This window comes from Erinaceus europaeus, chromosome 15 (assembly GCF_950295315.1).
Source record: "Erinaceus europaeus chromosome 15, mEriEur2.1, whole genome shotgun sequence".
NCBI lineage: Eukaryota > Metazoa > Chordata > Mammalia > Eulipotyphla > Erinaceidae > Erinaceus > Erinaceus europaeus.
The window spans coordinates 43,825,702-43,839,774 of NC_080176.1; the positions used below are offsets into that span (position 1 = coordinate 43,825,702).

At 35.0% G+C, this 14,073-nt stretch overlaps 1 protein-coding gene across 1 annotated transcript; it reads left to right on the plus strand.

Moving 5' to 3' along the window:
* Positions 1-11,278: 11,278 nt before the first annotated feature.
* LOC103110874 (rho GTPase-activating protein 12-like) lies at positions 11,279-13,121 on the plus strand. Its single transcript, XM_007520072.3, has 2 exons — positions 11,279-11,413; positions 12,045-13,121. Exons 1-2 carry the CDS (start codon positions 11,279-11,281, stop codon positions 12,462-12,464), a joined length of 555 nt encoding a protein of 184 aa, XP_007520134.1. The 3' UTR covers positions 12,465-13,121.
* Positions 13,122-14,073: the final 952 nt, after the last annotated feature.

Here is a 14,073-nt window from a genome sequence, read left to right on the forward strand (position 1 = left end):
ACTTCGTCTTTCATTACATAGTAGAATATATTTTGGGACACATGAAATAGAAATATTTTGCATTGTTTTGCAGTATGCACTAGATTAGCTTAATAAAAGTTTACATTCTTTTTTTGTAAATTAATACAAATATTTCAAGAAATAGTTGCTAAATTATTTAGAAAATCAATGAATAGAAATTTAAATTATCTGAAAATGTAATAAAAATATAAACTTGCCAAATATTACTTTATTTCTTATCTCATTAATATTTTATCTGAAGATTGAATCTTAAAACATATGCTCTTTTTATATTTATTTATTTATTCCCTTTTGTTGTCCTTGTTGTTTTATTGTTATTGTCATTGATGTCATCATTGTTGGATAGAACTGAGAGAAATGGAGAGAGGAGGGGAAGACAGAGAGGTGGAGAGAAAGATAGACACATGCAGACCTGCTTCACTGCTTGTGAAGCAACTCCTCTGCAGGTGGGGAGCCAGAGCTCGAACAGGAGTCCTTATGCTTTGCACCACATGCACTTAACCCGCTGCGCTACCACCCGACTCCCAAAACATACACTCTTATGATCACTTGGGTGTATTTAGAAATGGGTGTTCCTAGTTAAGGCATAGTTTATGATACTCATTTCCACAGTAACTAATTCAACTAACTTGTTAGAAAGGTCATGTGATGTCTATCAGAGGATTGCAATATTTTCTTTGGAAAAAATACTTTAATTAAAATACTTAAGAATCTTATATACACACATATGCACACATAGGAGAGACCAGTTGCAGATATCCTCACCAAAGATTCGGCAGACAGAAGGCATGGAGAAATCAACTGTAAATACAGTGACCAGTGAAGTACAGTGGACAGAAGGCAGTGAGTAACCAACCATAAATGAAATGACCAGAAAGATTCATCAGACAGAAGGCAGAGAGAAGTCAACTGTAAATACACTGGCCAGAGAGGTACAGTGGACAGAAGGCAGAGAGTAGCCAACTGTAAAGAGGCAGAAAAAACTGTGTTGATATAGGAAATCTTACCGATAACTACAATGGCATTTTCTAACTTCTTTCTACATGTTTGTTTACTCCATGAGGGTGCTCTTTGCTATGGTGATGATCCCTTTTGCTGTGAAGAAGCTTTTCAGTTCCATGTAATCCCGTCAGTCTGTTTTTTCTTTTGTTTTCCTTGAAACTGGATATTGTAAAAACTTATATAGAAGAGAATATTGCCATGTTTTCCTCTAAGTACTTGATGGTTCCTATCCCAACTTCTAAATCTTTGTTACATTTGGAGTTACCTTTTGTGTACAATGAAATGTAGTGGTCCAGTTTCATTATTCTGAATATTTCAACCTGATTTACCCAACACCATTTGTTATATAGTCCTTCCATTTTCCATTAAATGTGTTGGACTCCTTTTTCAAAAACTGATCATAGGCCTGACTTTAGGGCTCTTAATTGTATTCATTAATATGTCTATTTTGGTTTCATTACCAGTCCATTTTGATTATAGTGGGTCTGTTTTATGTTTTGAGATCAGAAAATGTAAGACTTCTTTTTGTTGTGTTCTTACAGAATTACTTTGGCTATTCTGAGAATTTTCTCTCTTCAGATAAACTCTTGTATCTCCCGTTCTAATCTCTTGAAGAAAATTTTTGGCAACTTGCTGGGGATTGCATTAAATATCTACCCTGCTCTACAGTCCGGGACCAGTCAAGGGAAGACTACACATACTTGCATTGCTTTCAGACTCAACAGCAAAATTAGTCTGAAGGCAGGCTGACTTTATGGAAGATTTTTGCTCAAAGCTTTATCCTACTCCTTTCCCATTGCCATCGGAGCTCTTCTGTGTTATCTGTTGGTCCTGCTGTACTGGTTTTCCCTGAAGACTCAGTCTAGGCACTATGCTGGGACTAGGTTATGCTGGGCAAAAGACTTACTCTCTTTGAGGTTTATTTTGGGGGCTTCAGTCAGAAGCCTTTCACTATAATTTACAACTAAGCCCTGCTCACAGTTCACTTCTCCAGATATTCTGGAGTCAAAAGCTTCTGGCTAACCAGGCATCATCTCTGGATGGCAAGCATGAACAAGTTCACACAAGGGGTATTAGGTGCTCCTAAGTTTGTGTCCTGGGACACTGCTGGTTCCAGAAAAGTTCTAATCACCTTTACTGATTCTATCTGTCTAAGCTATTTCAAGGTGAACTTTCCTGCTAGAATTTGAGGTCCATTTTTACTTCTGGAATGTAGTAGGGCAGGTTTTCATACCTCTGGAATGCAGCTTCCAAAAACTTGAATCCCTGGCTTCAAGGCTTGAGGGTAGAGAAAAGACAAAATATTCGCAGGTCAACTTTATTTTCAGTGATCTTAGTTGTTCTGCTATTTACATTTGATATAGGTTTCTTTGTATCCATTTATCTGAAGCTCCCATTGTTCTCTGTTATCTGCTTTATCATTGATAAGATCAGGATCTGATGGGAATTTTTGAGAAGAATTTCCCCAGACTTTCCTTCATGCAAACATCTTCATGTTTTCTTCTTCTTCTCTCCTTCTTCTTCTTCTTCTTCTTCTTCTTCTTCTTCTTCTTCTTCTTCTTCTCCTTCTCCTTCTCCTTCTCCTTCTCCTTCTCCTTCTCCTTCTCCTTCTCCTTCTCCTTCTCCTTCTCCTTCTCCTTCTCCTTCTCCTTCTCCTTCTCCTTCTTCTTCTTCTTCTTCTTCTTCTTCTTCTTCTTCTTCTTCTTCTTCTTCTTCTTCTTCTGTATTCACTAGGGTTATGACTGGGGTTCAGCACCTGCAAGATAAATTTACTACTCTTGGTGTTCATGTCTGTTTTTACTTTCCCCTTCTTCCTCTCCTTCTCCTCCTCCTCCTCCTCCTTCTTCTTCTCTGTCTCCCTCCCTCTTCTAATTTTATAGGAGAGAGAAGTTGAGAGAGGAGAATGAGAGGGAGAGAGAGATATATACACATCTGAAGTACTGCTTCTCCAGTAATGAAGCTTCTCCTCTGAAAGTGGAAACAATGCTCTTGAACCTGGGTACAACCTGTACATAATAGTCTGTGCATCCAGTCACGTGTTCTATGATCTGGACACAACAATCACCTTTTTTTAGATGGATAAGTACGAGAAAGTGGTCTTTATTTTGATAATGACTTGTGAAGTGGTGTCTACTTTAATAAGCAGAGAAGGTGGGGACCAATTTTAAAGTCAAAATAAGTTTCTTATTTTTCTCTATGCAGCAGTAATATTTTATTTTAGTTAACATTATGAAGATTAAGCAAATGATAAAAATAAACTAGTAATTCAGGTAGAACTATGACCTTAAATGGACAGGTTGCTTAACAGTGGAACTTGTCATTAATAAATCAGACTAAGCCAAAATGAATAAATCTTAACATTCTGTTTAGAGAAACTGCTTTTGCAGAAGTTGACTATCTTATAAGCTTAAAGACTGGTACCCAATGAATCCTTGCCTGTGCTTATATTTACCTTTTAGTACCAAGAATAGAATTTAACTGTAGGAAAGTAGAACCCCTCACATTCCAGAAATCCAGATTATCTAGTGACCTCAAGTTCAAGTTCTAGTTATCCCAACACCTACTTATTGAGAAATAGATAAGAGAAATTTCTAGTCCAACCTTCAGTTACCAAATAAATATGATGATCAAAAGGCTAATTAACAGAGAGGTCACAGTTGGAAGAAATACATATTTACTAAGTCAAACCCAAGAAGATGGCAAACTCAATGTAAAAAATTATATATTATGAGGCTAGGGTTCAGGATTTAAAAGGATAGTGAGTAAGATAGAAAGGATTCTGTCCTGTAGCCATGTGACTGACATTCTGTCAGGAGATTGTCCATTAAACTGGGGGGGGGGGGGATTGTCAAGAAGTTATCTGTCTAGCTCTAATGGTTCTTGTCACAAGTCTGCTTGTTTGGCTGGAAGGGATCCTACCAGAAGGCTATTTCTCAGTCTAGAAGAGATCTTGTCATGAAGAATGAATCACTGGAGCCTAATAGTCTGTAAAACTTCAGAATAGAATCATATAGCAACGCTTTCTTCCTGAGGTTTGCATAACAAGTTCAGTTTATCCCAGAGGTCTGTGTGACAGATTTTTGTTTGCCACTTGGATATCTCTGAAGTTCAGTGCTTATTCTTAGACTTTACCATTCCAAGTGGCTAATTCTATATAAATATTATATTTCTGATAAAGACAGAGAGAAACAGAGGGAGGGGGCAGGGGGTTGGGGGTAGGGGTGAGGAGAAAACAACTGGCAGGACTACTAATGAAACTTCCCCACCACAGGTGGGAACCCAAGGTTTGAGCTTAGGTCTTTGAGAAAGAGGAGAGATGGAGAGGCAAGATGAAGTCAGCTTTGCTTTTTCTTGTATAAAAATTCTCTGAAGTCAAGAAAAAAAGAAGTTGATTTGGGCATTGCTCCAGTACCCCTTTAGCTTCAAAGGAACCTGGTTTTGGAAACCATGTTTCAACACTCACAAAGACAAAATGTTCTCCCTAACTCAAAAGGACAGCAATGCATTTTTAATATGAAAGATGTTTATATGTTTTCGAGTTAAATATTTCTTGTTATTATTTCTACTTTTATTGTATGTGATGTTATGAAATAAACTTAAGATTTTATACATTATCAATACCTCTAAGAAGTCTGTTGGGCTAAAAAATTTCATTTCAGTTTGAGAAAGATAGAAGGGCAGTTGGGTGGGGGGTGACACAAAGAGAGAAAATATATCACTTTGTCACTCTACCATGCACAGAGCTCCCCTTGTACTGTCCACAATGCTACCAGGTATTTGCAGTGATCAAATCAGGGTCTTGCACATTGGAAGTTGTGTATTCTATGAGGTATACTCTCTCTCTCTAGCTTCTCTGTTCAGACAAATTGGAGATTTTAGCAGAAACTTAGTTACATCAATACATTTATTTTTGATTAAATATTTTTCAGAAAAAAAGTCCCTAACATGTTAACACAGTTATAGTTTTCCCATATAATTACATAAGAACTTCTTCTTGTCAGAAAATTAGCATGCATCATTGCTTTAAAAAATATGTTTGGCGCAAAATGCTAGCTACAGTATATAAGCAAGGGTATTTTTAAAATACTTTGAAGTTAATTGGTTTCAGTAATAACTTCAATTGTCTTATTTAATTTTAATGAACTATTTACCAACCCTTGATGTTTTATCAAAACTGGGTTTCTCTGTGTTTTTCAACTCCCAGAACCTCTCCCCTTTTTTAATGATTTCTCCATCTTATCTATTCATAAACACACCTGCAGATTATCATCTGACTTCTCTGTCCTTCTAAAAGATGACAGTAAAACATTCTTAGTGACTTGCTTTGGCTATAAAGAGGCCCTAAATCCTTTAAACAAATGGTAACAATCTTATTGTCTCATCTACTTACTGGTGCTATAGCCTCCTGTCATTGAGTGCTGTTGAATTTGTAGTGTCTCAGAGTCACAGATAAGCTTTAAGGAGTGGAGATAACTTTTATTTGTTATGGGCAATAAAACCAGCATCTCTACTGACTATCTGACAATGAGTTATTTGATGATGAAAATCCAGTCAAGCAGAACACAGATCTAAATATAGTGTCTGAAGGACAAAAGACTACAGATATATGCAGTATAATATCTACACAGTAAAATTATATGACAATGAGAGAAAATTAGAGAACAAGGAAAAAAACAAGCATACTTCCTGTCATGGGTAGCCAAAGAAATAAGCATAAATCTTCCGCTCAAGATTCTCCCATTTTGTAGCTTCAATTCATTTTAAAAATCCTTCTGAAGGAACTAGAGGAAACTGTCCATTTGCCATTTACCCAGACCTACTTCCCAGTTCCATTTGAATAGCTTTGACTGATCATTTAACTTCATAATTTTTGCTCTATTCCTAGGAGCAATGTGCGTCATGTGTTACCTCTATGAGAATTATTCCAAGTAACTCACATTAGTTTCCTCTACTGCTGGTGCAAATTTGATTCAAAAGATCCCTGAAGTCAATTTTCAAGCTTAAGTCCTAAATTCTTAGCTGAGAAATTAGATTATGCCTTTTATTCCTTTCTCTCCTATAGCTAACCAATCATTACTCAAACAGAGAAAGTTATTTTTCTTTCTTTTTTATTTTAATCAGAATTTTAAATAGTTCAAATTTTGTTCTAGTGCTCAAATTCTGTTTTTTTCTTTTCTTCTATTTTATTTTTCTTACATTTGATAGGACAGAGAGACATTGAAAGGAGGAGCGAATAGAGAGTGAGAAAGAGAGACATCAGCAGCACTGCTTCACTGCTTCTGAAGCTTCGCCCCACAGGTAGAGACCAAAGACTTTAACCTGGATCTTTGCACATGAGAATGTGTTCACTTAATCACATGCACCACTGCCCAGCCCCAAATGTTCAGTTTTCAGTACCTGTTAATCATTTCCAGCTCATGTACTCCCGGTCCAAGTTTAATCTCTCAGATATTTGGGCATTTCATTTTTAACAATAAGAATTATTTTGTTTTTTAAAGATAGTTTTATTTATTTCATTTGATATTTAGAAAGAATTCAGAGAGAAAGAGAGAGAATCTAGAATACAGCTCTATACATGTGGTTCAGCGGATTATCTGGGATCCTGAAGGATAAAAGTCCCTCATTTTTTCTGGCTCTCTACAATCTCTTCTCTTATGAAATGAAATGTTTTTATTAAGAAGTATGGTCTTCTGTTTGAGTATATCTTCCATGCTTCTACTCCTTAATTTTATCTTATTTCCCTTTTCTCATTTTGAAAATATGTTACTTTACGTTATTGTTACTACATTATATATGTATTATATGTGATAAATAGCAATTGTTCAAAGTTTTTTAAATATAGAAAACACAAAATTTACTTAAAAGACGTGATATAAAGGCTATGAGATAGTTCACCTTGTAGAGTTTACACTTGACCATGTACATCATGTGAGATTGTTCACCTTGTAGAGTTTACTCTTGGCCATGTATATCATGTGAAATAGTTCACCTTGTATAGTTTACACTTAGCCATGTACATCATGTGAGACAGTTCACCTTGTAGAGTTTACTCTTGGCTATGTATATCATGTGAGATAGTATATAGTGACCTGGATTCAAGGCCTTGGCACCTTGTGGGACCAGAATGCATGCCTCTGAGAGAAGCTTCATCAAACAGTGAGCAGAACTGTAGTGTTTCTCATTCACTCTGTTTCTTTTTCCCTTTGTCTTTTTCTCCCTCTCAAAGGAAGGAAGTAACTAAGGGGGATGGGGGAAGAGAAAGAAAGGGTTGAAAGGAGAAAAGAAAAAAAAAAGAAAGAAAGAAAAAGCCTACCAGTGATGGTAGAATTATACAATTTGTGAAGTTCCAGTGCCAAAACAAAATGGTATAATTCCAATGCATTTTTCCAGTGAGAAAGAGAAGCCGGAAACTTTTCTGAACCTTTATGTTTTACTCTGAGTGAAACAGTAAACAGCTGTCTCCTAAAAAGAGCTTACTTAACTAGACATTTTAGCGCCTTATCTCACTACATTCTTTATAGATTATATACTTCAGACATACTTAGATGCTCGAACATATCATACATTACCATGATGCTCCAATCCTGTCCATGCTTTTCTACAGTTGAGCGTAGCACTGTCTGATTACGGAAAACTTACTTGCAATTTAAAATTGACTCAAAATCACTTATCTGAGGCAAGTGAAAATTACGAGTTGCCTCTTAATGGAACTTATAACAATTGGAATTTCTTTATTTTTAAGATTTGTTTATCTATTTTTAAATTACTTCATTTAATTTATTTTATTGGATAGAGACAGAAAGAAATTGAGAGGGGAGTGGGAGAGAGAGAGAGAGACACCTGCAGACCTGCTTCACCACTTGTCAAGCTTTCCTACTGCAAGTGGGGACCAGGGGCTTGAACCCAGGTCCTTGCTCACTGTAATGTGTGCACTTAACCAGGTTCACCACATCCAGCCCCTCAACTGGAATTTCTTATAATAGACACAGGGCTGCTTTGGAATTAAAGATGACTTTTTTATGTGTATCTCTGTTACTTTTTAAAATGTGTATCATAGTTTCACAGATTATGATCAGAGGCCTAAATGCTTGGAGTTGGTCTTTGAATTTAACAAGTTATTTAAGTCATCTGCAGAAATGCACAGATTATAAATACAAATACATTATTTAATTAATTGACTTTGTGTTTATTATTTCTAGCTTCTGTAGAAGCTATTGTGGATAAGCTTAATAAGATAGTTTCTATTTTTAAGGAACTCAAAGTTCTTGTAGAACATAGAAAGATAATTGCAATTCAATGATAAAAGATTAAAGATAAAAATATACATATAAATATAATAAACAAGCAATTTTTTTAAACTAAGGATGAAAATGTAATATATTTGGTTTTTAGTGTTGGTTCTGTGTTGGAGTAAAGAGGAAACAAATGTTCAAAAGAGGAGGAAATGGACAAAGAAAGAACAAAACACTAAAATGCAATTAGTTCTATATTTTCTTGATGTAGACAATAGTAAGTAATGGTTTGGAGAGACAGAACAACAAAAAAGTGGTAGCCTTTGGATGAAAAAAAATAAATGAAGGAAGAAAAGGAATGGAAAGGAAAGGAAAAGAAAAGAAAGGAAAAGAGAGAAGAGGGGAGGGGAAAGGAGGGGAGGAGAGGAAAAGAAGAGAAGAAAAGAAAAGAAAAGGAAAGGAAAGGAAAGGAAAGGAAAGGAAAGGAAAAGAAAGGAAGAGAAACAAACTTGGATTAGAACATTCAGGTATGTGATTTCAAAATGTTTTTTACAACATATTGATAGAAAATCATAAAAATGGAGTTCTCTATTTACAGATATAGAAATAATTACCAGACTGGAGAGAATTAAACAGAATAAATAATAAATCTCTTATCACAGAGCTTTCAATTTTGCACTGAAAATGTTATGTGTTGTGATTATATATATTAAGAATTCTGAGCATTTTATAAACACATTTCCACCTACATGTTGGCTTCTTAAGAATCACTGACTAATAACTTCTAGAATTTTAGCATTATGTTTCTAAGATGTAGACAACTGATATAGACAATGAGACAATATGAAGTAGGGGATTTGATTTATGAATAGATTTCTTAGTTAATAGGAAAGCACAAATGAAATAGTTGAGAGGAATATGATTTTTACTATGGGAGTCCCAAACAGTAGGAGAGACTAAACTAATGTGTGGACTGGTGGAAAAGGCATCTTACACAAATCATTTCAGTCTGAGAATATTAGCAGGTATGTGTCATTAAAATCAATGAAGTTCCAAGAACAACATTTTTAACATGTGAGTGAATAGGAGGCTACTGATGTTGAGAATATGGAGGCAGAGGAAATTCATTCTGGCTTTGGAAATGTACATTTTCAGGCTTTAGTGGAAGCACAGATATATCCAATTTGCAGTGTGATTCAGGATTCAGGAGACTGTCAGCGTTACTAGGGTTAAAAATAGTTTTGTGAATCAGCATTGCACCTATGGAATTAGAAGCTACATCTGTAAATGAAATTACCAACTGTGAAAACAATGCATCTGTTAGAACTTGGTATCAGGTTATACATCATTTACTTATGAAAGCTATGGATAATTTTCAAATTAAATTAAGTAACATTTATGAGATTTATTTTAAGTGTGATAAGTTTTATTTTTGGAAAAAAGAAAAAAAGAATAGTACATACTGGTTCTCTTGTTTTGACCATTATAAAATGTATTAATAAAATAATCACTGAGGTCATACTAGTTGTTTTTATGAAGTGACAAAACCTGGTTTAAGGAGTTAAGAACATTATGGCTTTCTACCGTTTGTTTGGATCACACATGGAGATCTTAAGCGACTAATCATATGCCCCTTTACCGTTAACTTCAGAAAGGGTTGATAGTAGTCACCTGCTAGTATGGTAAATGAATCTCAGCACACTCGACACTAGCCACACCTGTCTTGAGGATAAATATTTAATCTCATGATCCAAGAATAATAGATTAGTGAGGGATGAGTTACTATTTCTCACACTTTCTAAATCACATGCGCTGGCCATTCTTTAATTATCTGGAAAATATCAAATGTTTAGATATATTTGGAGATTAACTATATAGGTTTCCTCATCCACTTATTTCTGATAGGGGACAACACTGTCATCCAACACGTGTAGAGTGATTTAATATTTTTGTTAGACATTTTATGCATAAACCATTCAATATGATACTATAGAACAAACCTTATGTTGTTTGGTAGAATGACTTAGAAGGCTGATAAAGCTACTACATCTTCATGTTCATGTAAAGCATTTATAAACCTTGGATTTAGCAATCTAGCAAATGTGTTATGTGACAAAATGTACCCAATGTGTAATATCTACAATAACAAGGAGCTATAATTGCCAAGGAGAATTGAGACTGACAAAAATGTTTAGTTTAATTTATTTCTATTTCATATATCATTCTTAAAATACTTGACTTCTTCTACTATCTAAAAATAGATCAAAACAACTGATCAAAACAGATATGGGTCAGTCAGAACTCTTAAAAAAAAATGAAGAATTGAGGGTGAAGAGGAAATAATTGCTTGCTAATCAAAGGAAAGTAGAGTAAAATGTAATCCTTTGAGGATTGTTGCAGTTGTTTCTGAATAAGATCTAGAGTGAAAATAAATGAGAAGTAGAATGATGCTCCTCATAGTCTGTTACTGCTGCAGTAGTGATCTTATCAGAGTAATAAGGAAAAAAATATATTACAATGAGAAATTCTACTCTCCCCATCTAAGCTTCAACAGTACTGCTCAGACACTGACTGCTCAACTTTCCATTCAAACAATGACTTAAGTAGTCATAATCAGTCACAAAGTTGTGTACACTGTCCCCAAGAATATTTAGGGATATTCAGGTTAATTAAGTCATTGATCTGAGTATATCCTCTACTTACTCTGTGAAAAACAATGTTTTATATTTATTTTATTTAATTTTTTAATTAATTTTTATTTGTGACTATAGTGCACTACAATATTTCAAAGGGTTACATTATATAGTATCATACCATACTCATGACCAAAGTTCTGTGTCTCCACCCTCCTGTATCTCAGAGATAACCACCATAGTTTTCACAAATCTCAGAAACAGTATGGTTGCTTCTGATTTTTTTTTCAGCCTTTAATATATTTTCTACTAAAAATCAAGCTGTCAAGACAAGAAAATATTATTGATTTGTTATTACAAAAAAAAGTGAGCATTTTTAATTCACAGACGATGAAAACACAAGACACTGGCCTCACCATCACAGAGAATCACAATACACTGATTACCTGTCAACTAGGCAACACTGAAGACATCGTGTACACAAACACATACTCGGAAACGAGGACACGAGATGAATTTAAACCCGTGTGTCCATAGTGCCAAGAGCACACACGCCATATGCTAGCCTGGCTTTTCTTGGCCACCCTTGACTAAGGGTGTATCACCGATCTGATGGAGGGGGGGGGGGCGGGCTGGTATTCTCTCTCTGCCCAAATTAATCTGTTTTCACACAGCTGTCAAGTAGCTTGACTTGTTATCAACATAGTAATATCTCAAAAACAAGCAAAACTTTTACCATGAAACTCAGGTGAGGTTTTGTTTTTTTTTTTCCTTTCTTTGGACAGATCATACAAAAAAAAAAAATTTGTTCCCATGAAAAGACAATCTAAATTATGAATACAACCCTAAAACAGAGAGTCTTGTTTACAAATCATCCATTTTTCAATGATGATGAAGAAATACAAGGTGGGAGGGGTGGCAGTTAGAAAAGGTGTGACATGAGGAAGACACTTGTCACAGAGAATAGCGGATTCAGCTGAGATTTCTCAGTGAGGTATAGGATAGTAGTAAATGCAAAAACAACAACAAAAATTAAACCAAATTGTGTACCTCCAGTGGAAAATCTCTACACCACTCATAGTTTTCTTTATTCATATTAGACATCTCATATACAGCAGTTAATCTAGAAAAATACATTTAAAAAAATCTTCAACAGACCATGCTCTCTGTAACAAAACCTTCCAAACCCTGTTTCTTGTACAAAGTGATCAACATCAGTGGCGTAAAAGGAGCAACTCGATGTGCTCTGTTCACATTCAGTTATTTCAAGGACTTCGTTAACTCTGTCAAGCAGGAACCTAGGCAGCAACTTAGGCAGCGAGTTATCGCTGTTAAGGACTTGATCAAACAGCTGCCAAAGCCCAATCAGGATACGATGCAGATTCTCTTTAGACAACTCAAGAGAGTCATAGAAAATGGAGAAAAGAACCGGATGACCTACCAGAGCGTGGTCATCGTGTTTGGGCCCACCCTGATGAAGCCTGAGGAGACGGGGAATATTGCTGTGCACACGGTCTACCAGAGCCAGATCATGGAGCTGATTCTCCTGGAGCTCAGCTCCATCTTCGGACGCTGATTCTTGCTGAAAGTCCCTGCAGACAGAAGCCGGCTCCTTCAGATTTCAGATCCTTAGACCTGGTAGGTTTTTTTTTTTTTTTTTTTTTTTTTTTTTTTTTTTTTTTTGGTTTGGTTTGTTTTTGGACCAAGCAATGACTCTTTGATCTTGCACTTTTTTTTTTTTCCCTTGATGGGTTAGGAGGGACAGGAACATCAGGCTGTGTGCCAGGCCCTTGCTGTTGCCCTCCCTTGCTAGCTGATTTTTTTTTTTTTTCAAATCCATGTGTATCAGTTCTTTAGACTTGACAAATTAGTGAAACAATCTGAAGCCGAGAAGTCGTAAGGTATATCCTCCAAGAAATACTACTCTGCAATCAAAAAGTTGATATTGGTATGCAATAGATGGGGCTAGATGTGATGATGAAAGACAAAAATATACTAATTTTTAATGAAATTTATGTTTTAGTAACCCATGAATTAGTGTGCTATTCTGACTGATATAAGTGGTGTCCTCTATGTGGCAGTCATGGTGATCCCATCTGCATCAGTGTCTCTCTTCACCTATATAGTAGAGAGTTTTCTGAGTAACTGGTACAAATTATAGTTTTAAAAGAACAGCTGTTTTCACAACATTGTCCTAATTATTGTATTTCTCATGGTACCTTCCAACTTTGTATCAACCTTATTTCTACCCACAGTTTAAAAGTAGAAGACTAGTGAATTTTAGTAAAGACATCTCTTTAAAGGTTAGCTAAGAGGGTTTTCTACATAGATCTGCATGGTAATTTTGCCTTGTTAGTTTTAAGCAAGAAGTAATTAAACCCAGTTTGCAATCTCAAAGTCTCTCTGCTCTGACACATATTCATCACCTATGTCACCTCTTTTCTTTAGTAAATACTCTAAAGTCCTTGCCTTAAAGGAGAACACATTAAAATGTAGATGTCCTATGCTTCCTTAGAGGTAAACATCTAATGTGGCTGATATATCTCAGAAACAAATTGACCTATTTGTAGAGAAAAAAAATACAAGCTGATAGACAAGACACAACAAGAATTTAAAATATATTTTTTAGAATGAAGTGACCATACTGGAATTATAAAGATGAAACCAGACATTATGAAAAAGGTATCTTTAATTGCAGAATCCTCCAGTGCTGTTTTATTGAACTGTTACACATTGATCTATAATACTTGTCTTTTAGAAGTTTTATTATATGTTTACTAATAAATCTCTCTTAGACATATTTAGATATAAATTTTCCATAACTCATGACCAAGTATGGATCTCCTTAAAGTCTTTAGAATACAAAATGTTGGTTCAAAATATCCATAAAAACATCAAGATTGCATCAGTTATTTTAAAAATTTTGCTAAGTAAGTAGTTGTCTCCCTGAAAAAATGTTTGGAAATAAAATTTGGATTATATTGAAAGTGATTAGAAATCTTCTTAAAATTGATACTTGACACCCAACTTTAAATTGGTCACTCTTATTACTTTAGTAATTAGTCTCTTATTACTTTAAATTTTATGTGGATAATTCTTTAAATTTGACAATTTACCCTGCATTATCTATATGTGGTTAATTTATATGACTTGAACTGTTAGGTTATAGTTTTCAGTTGATTGGT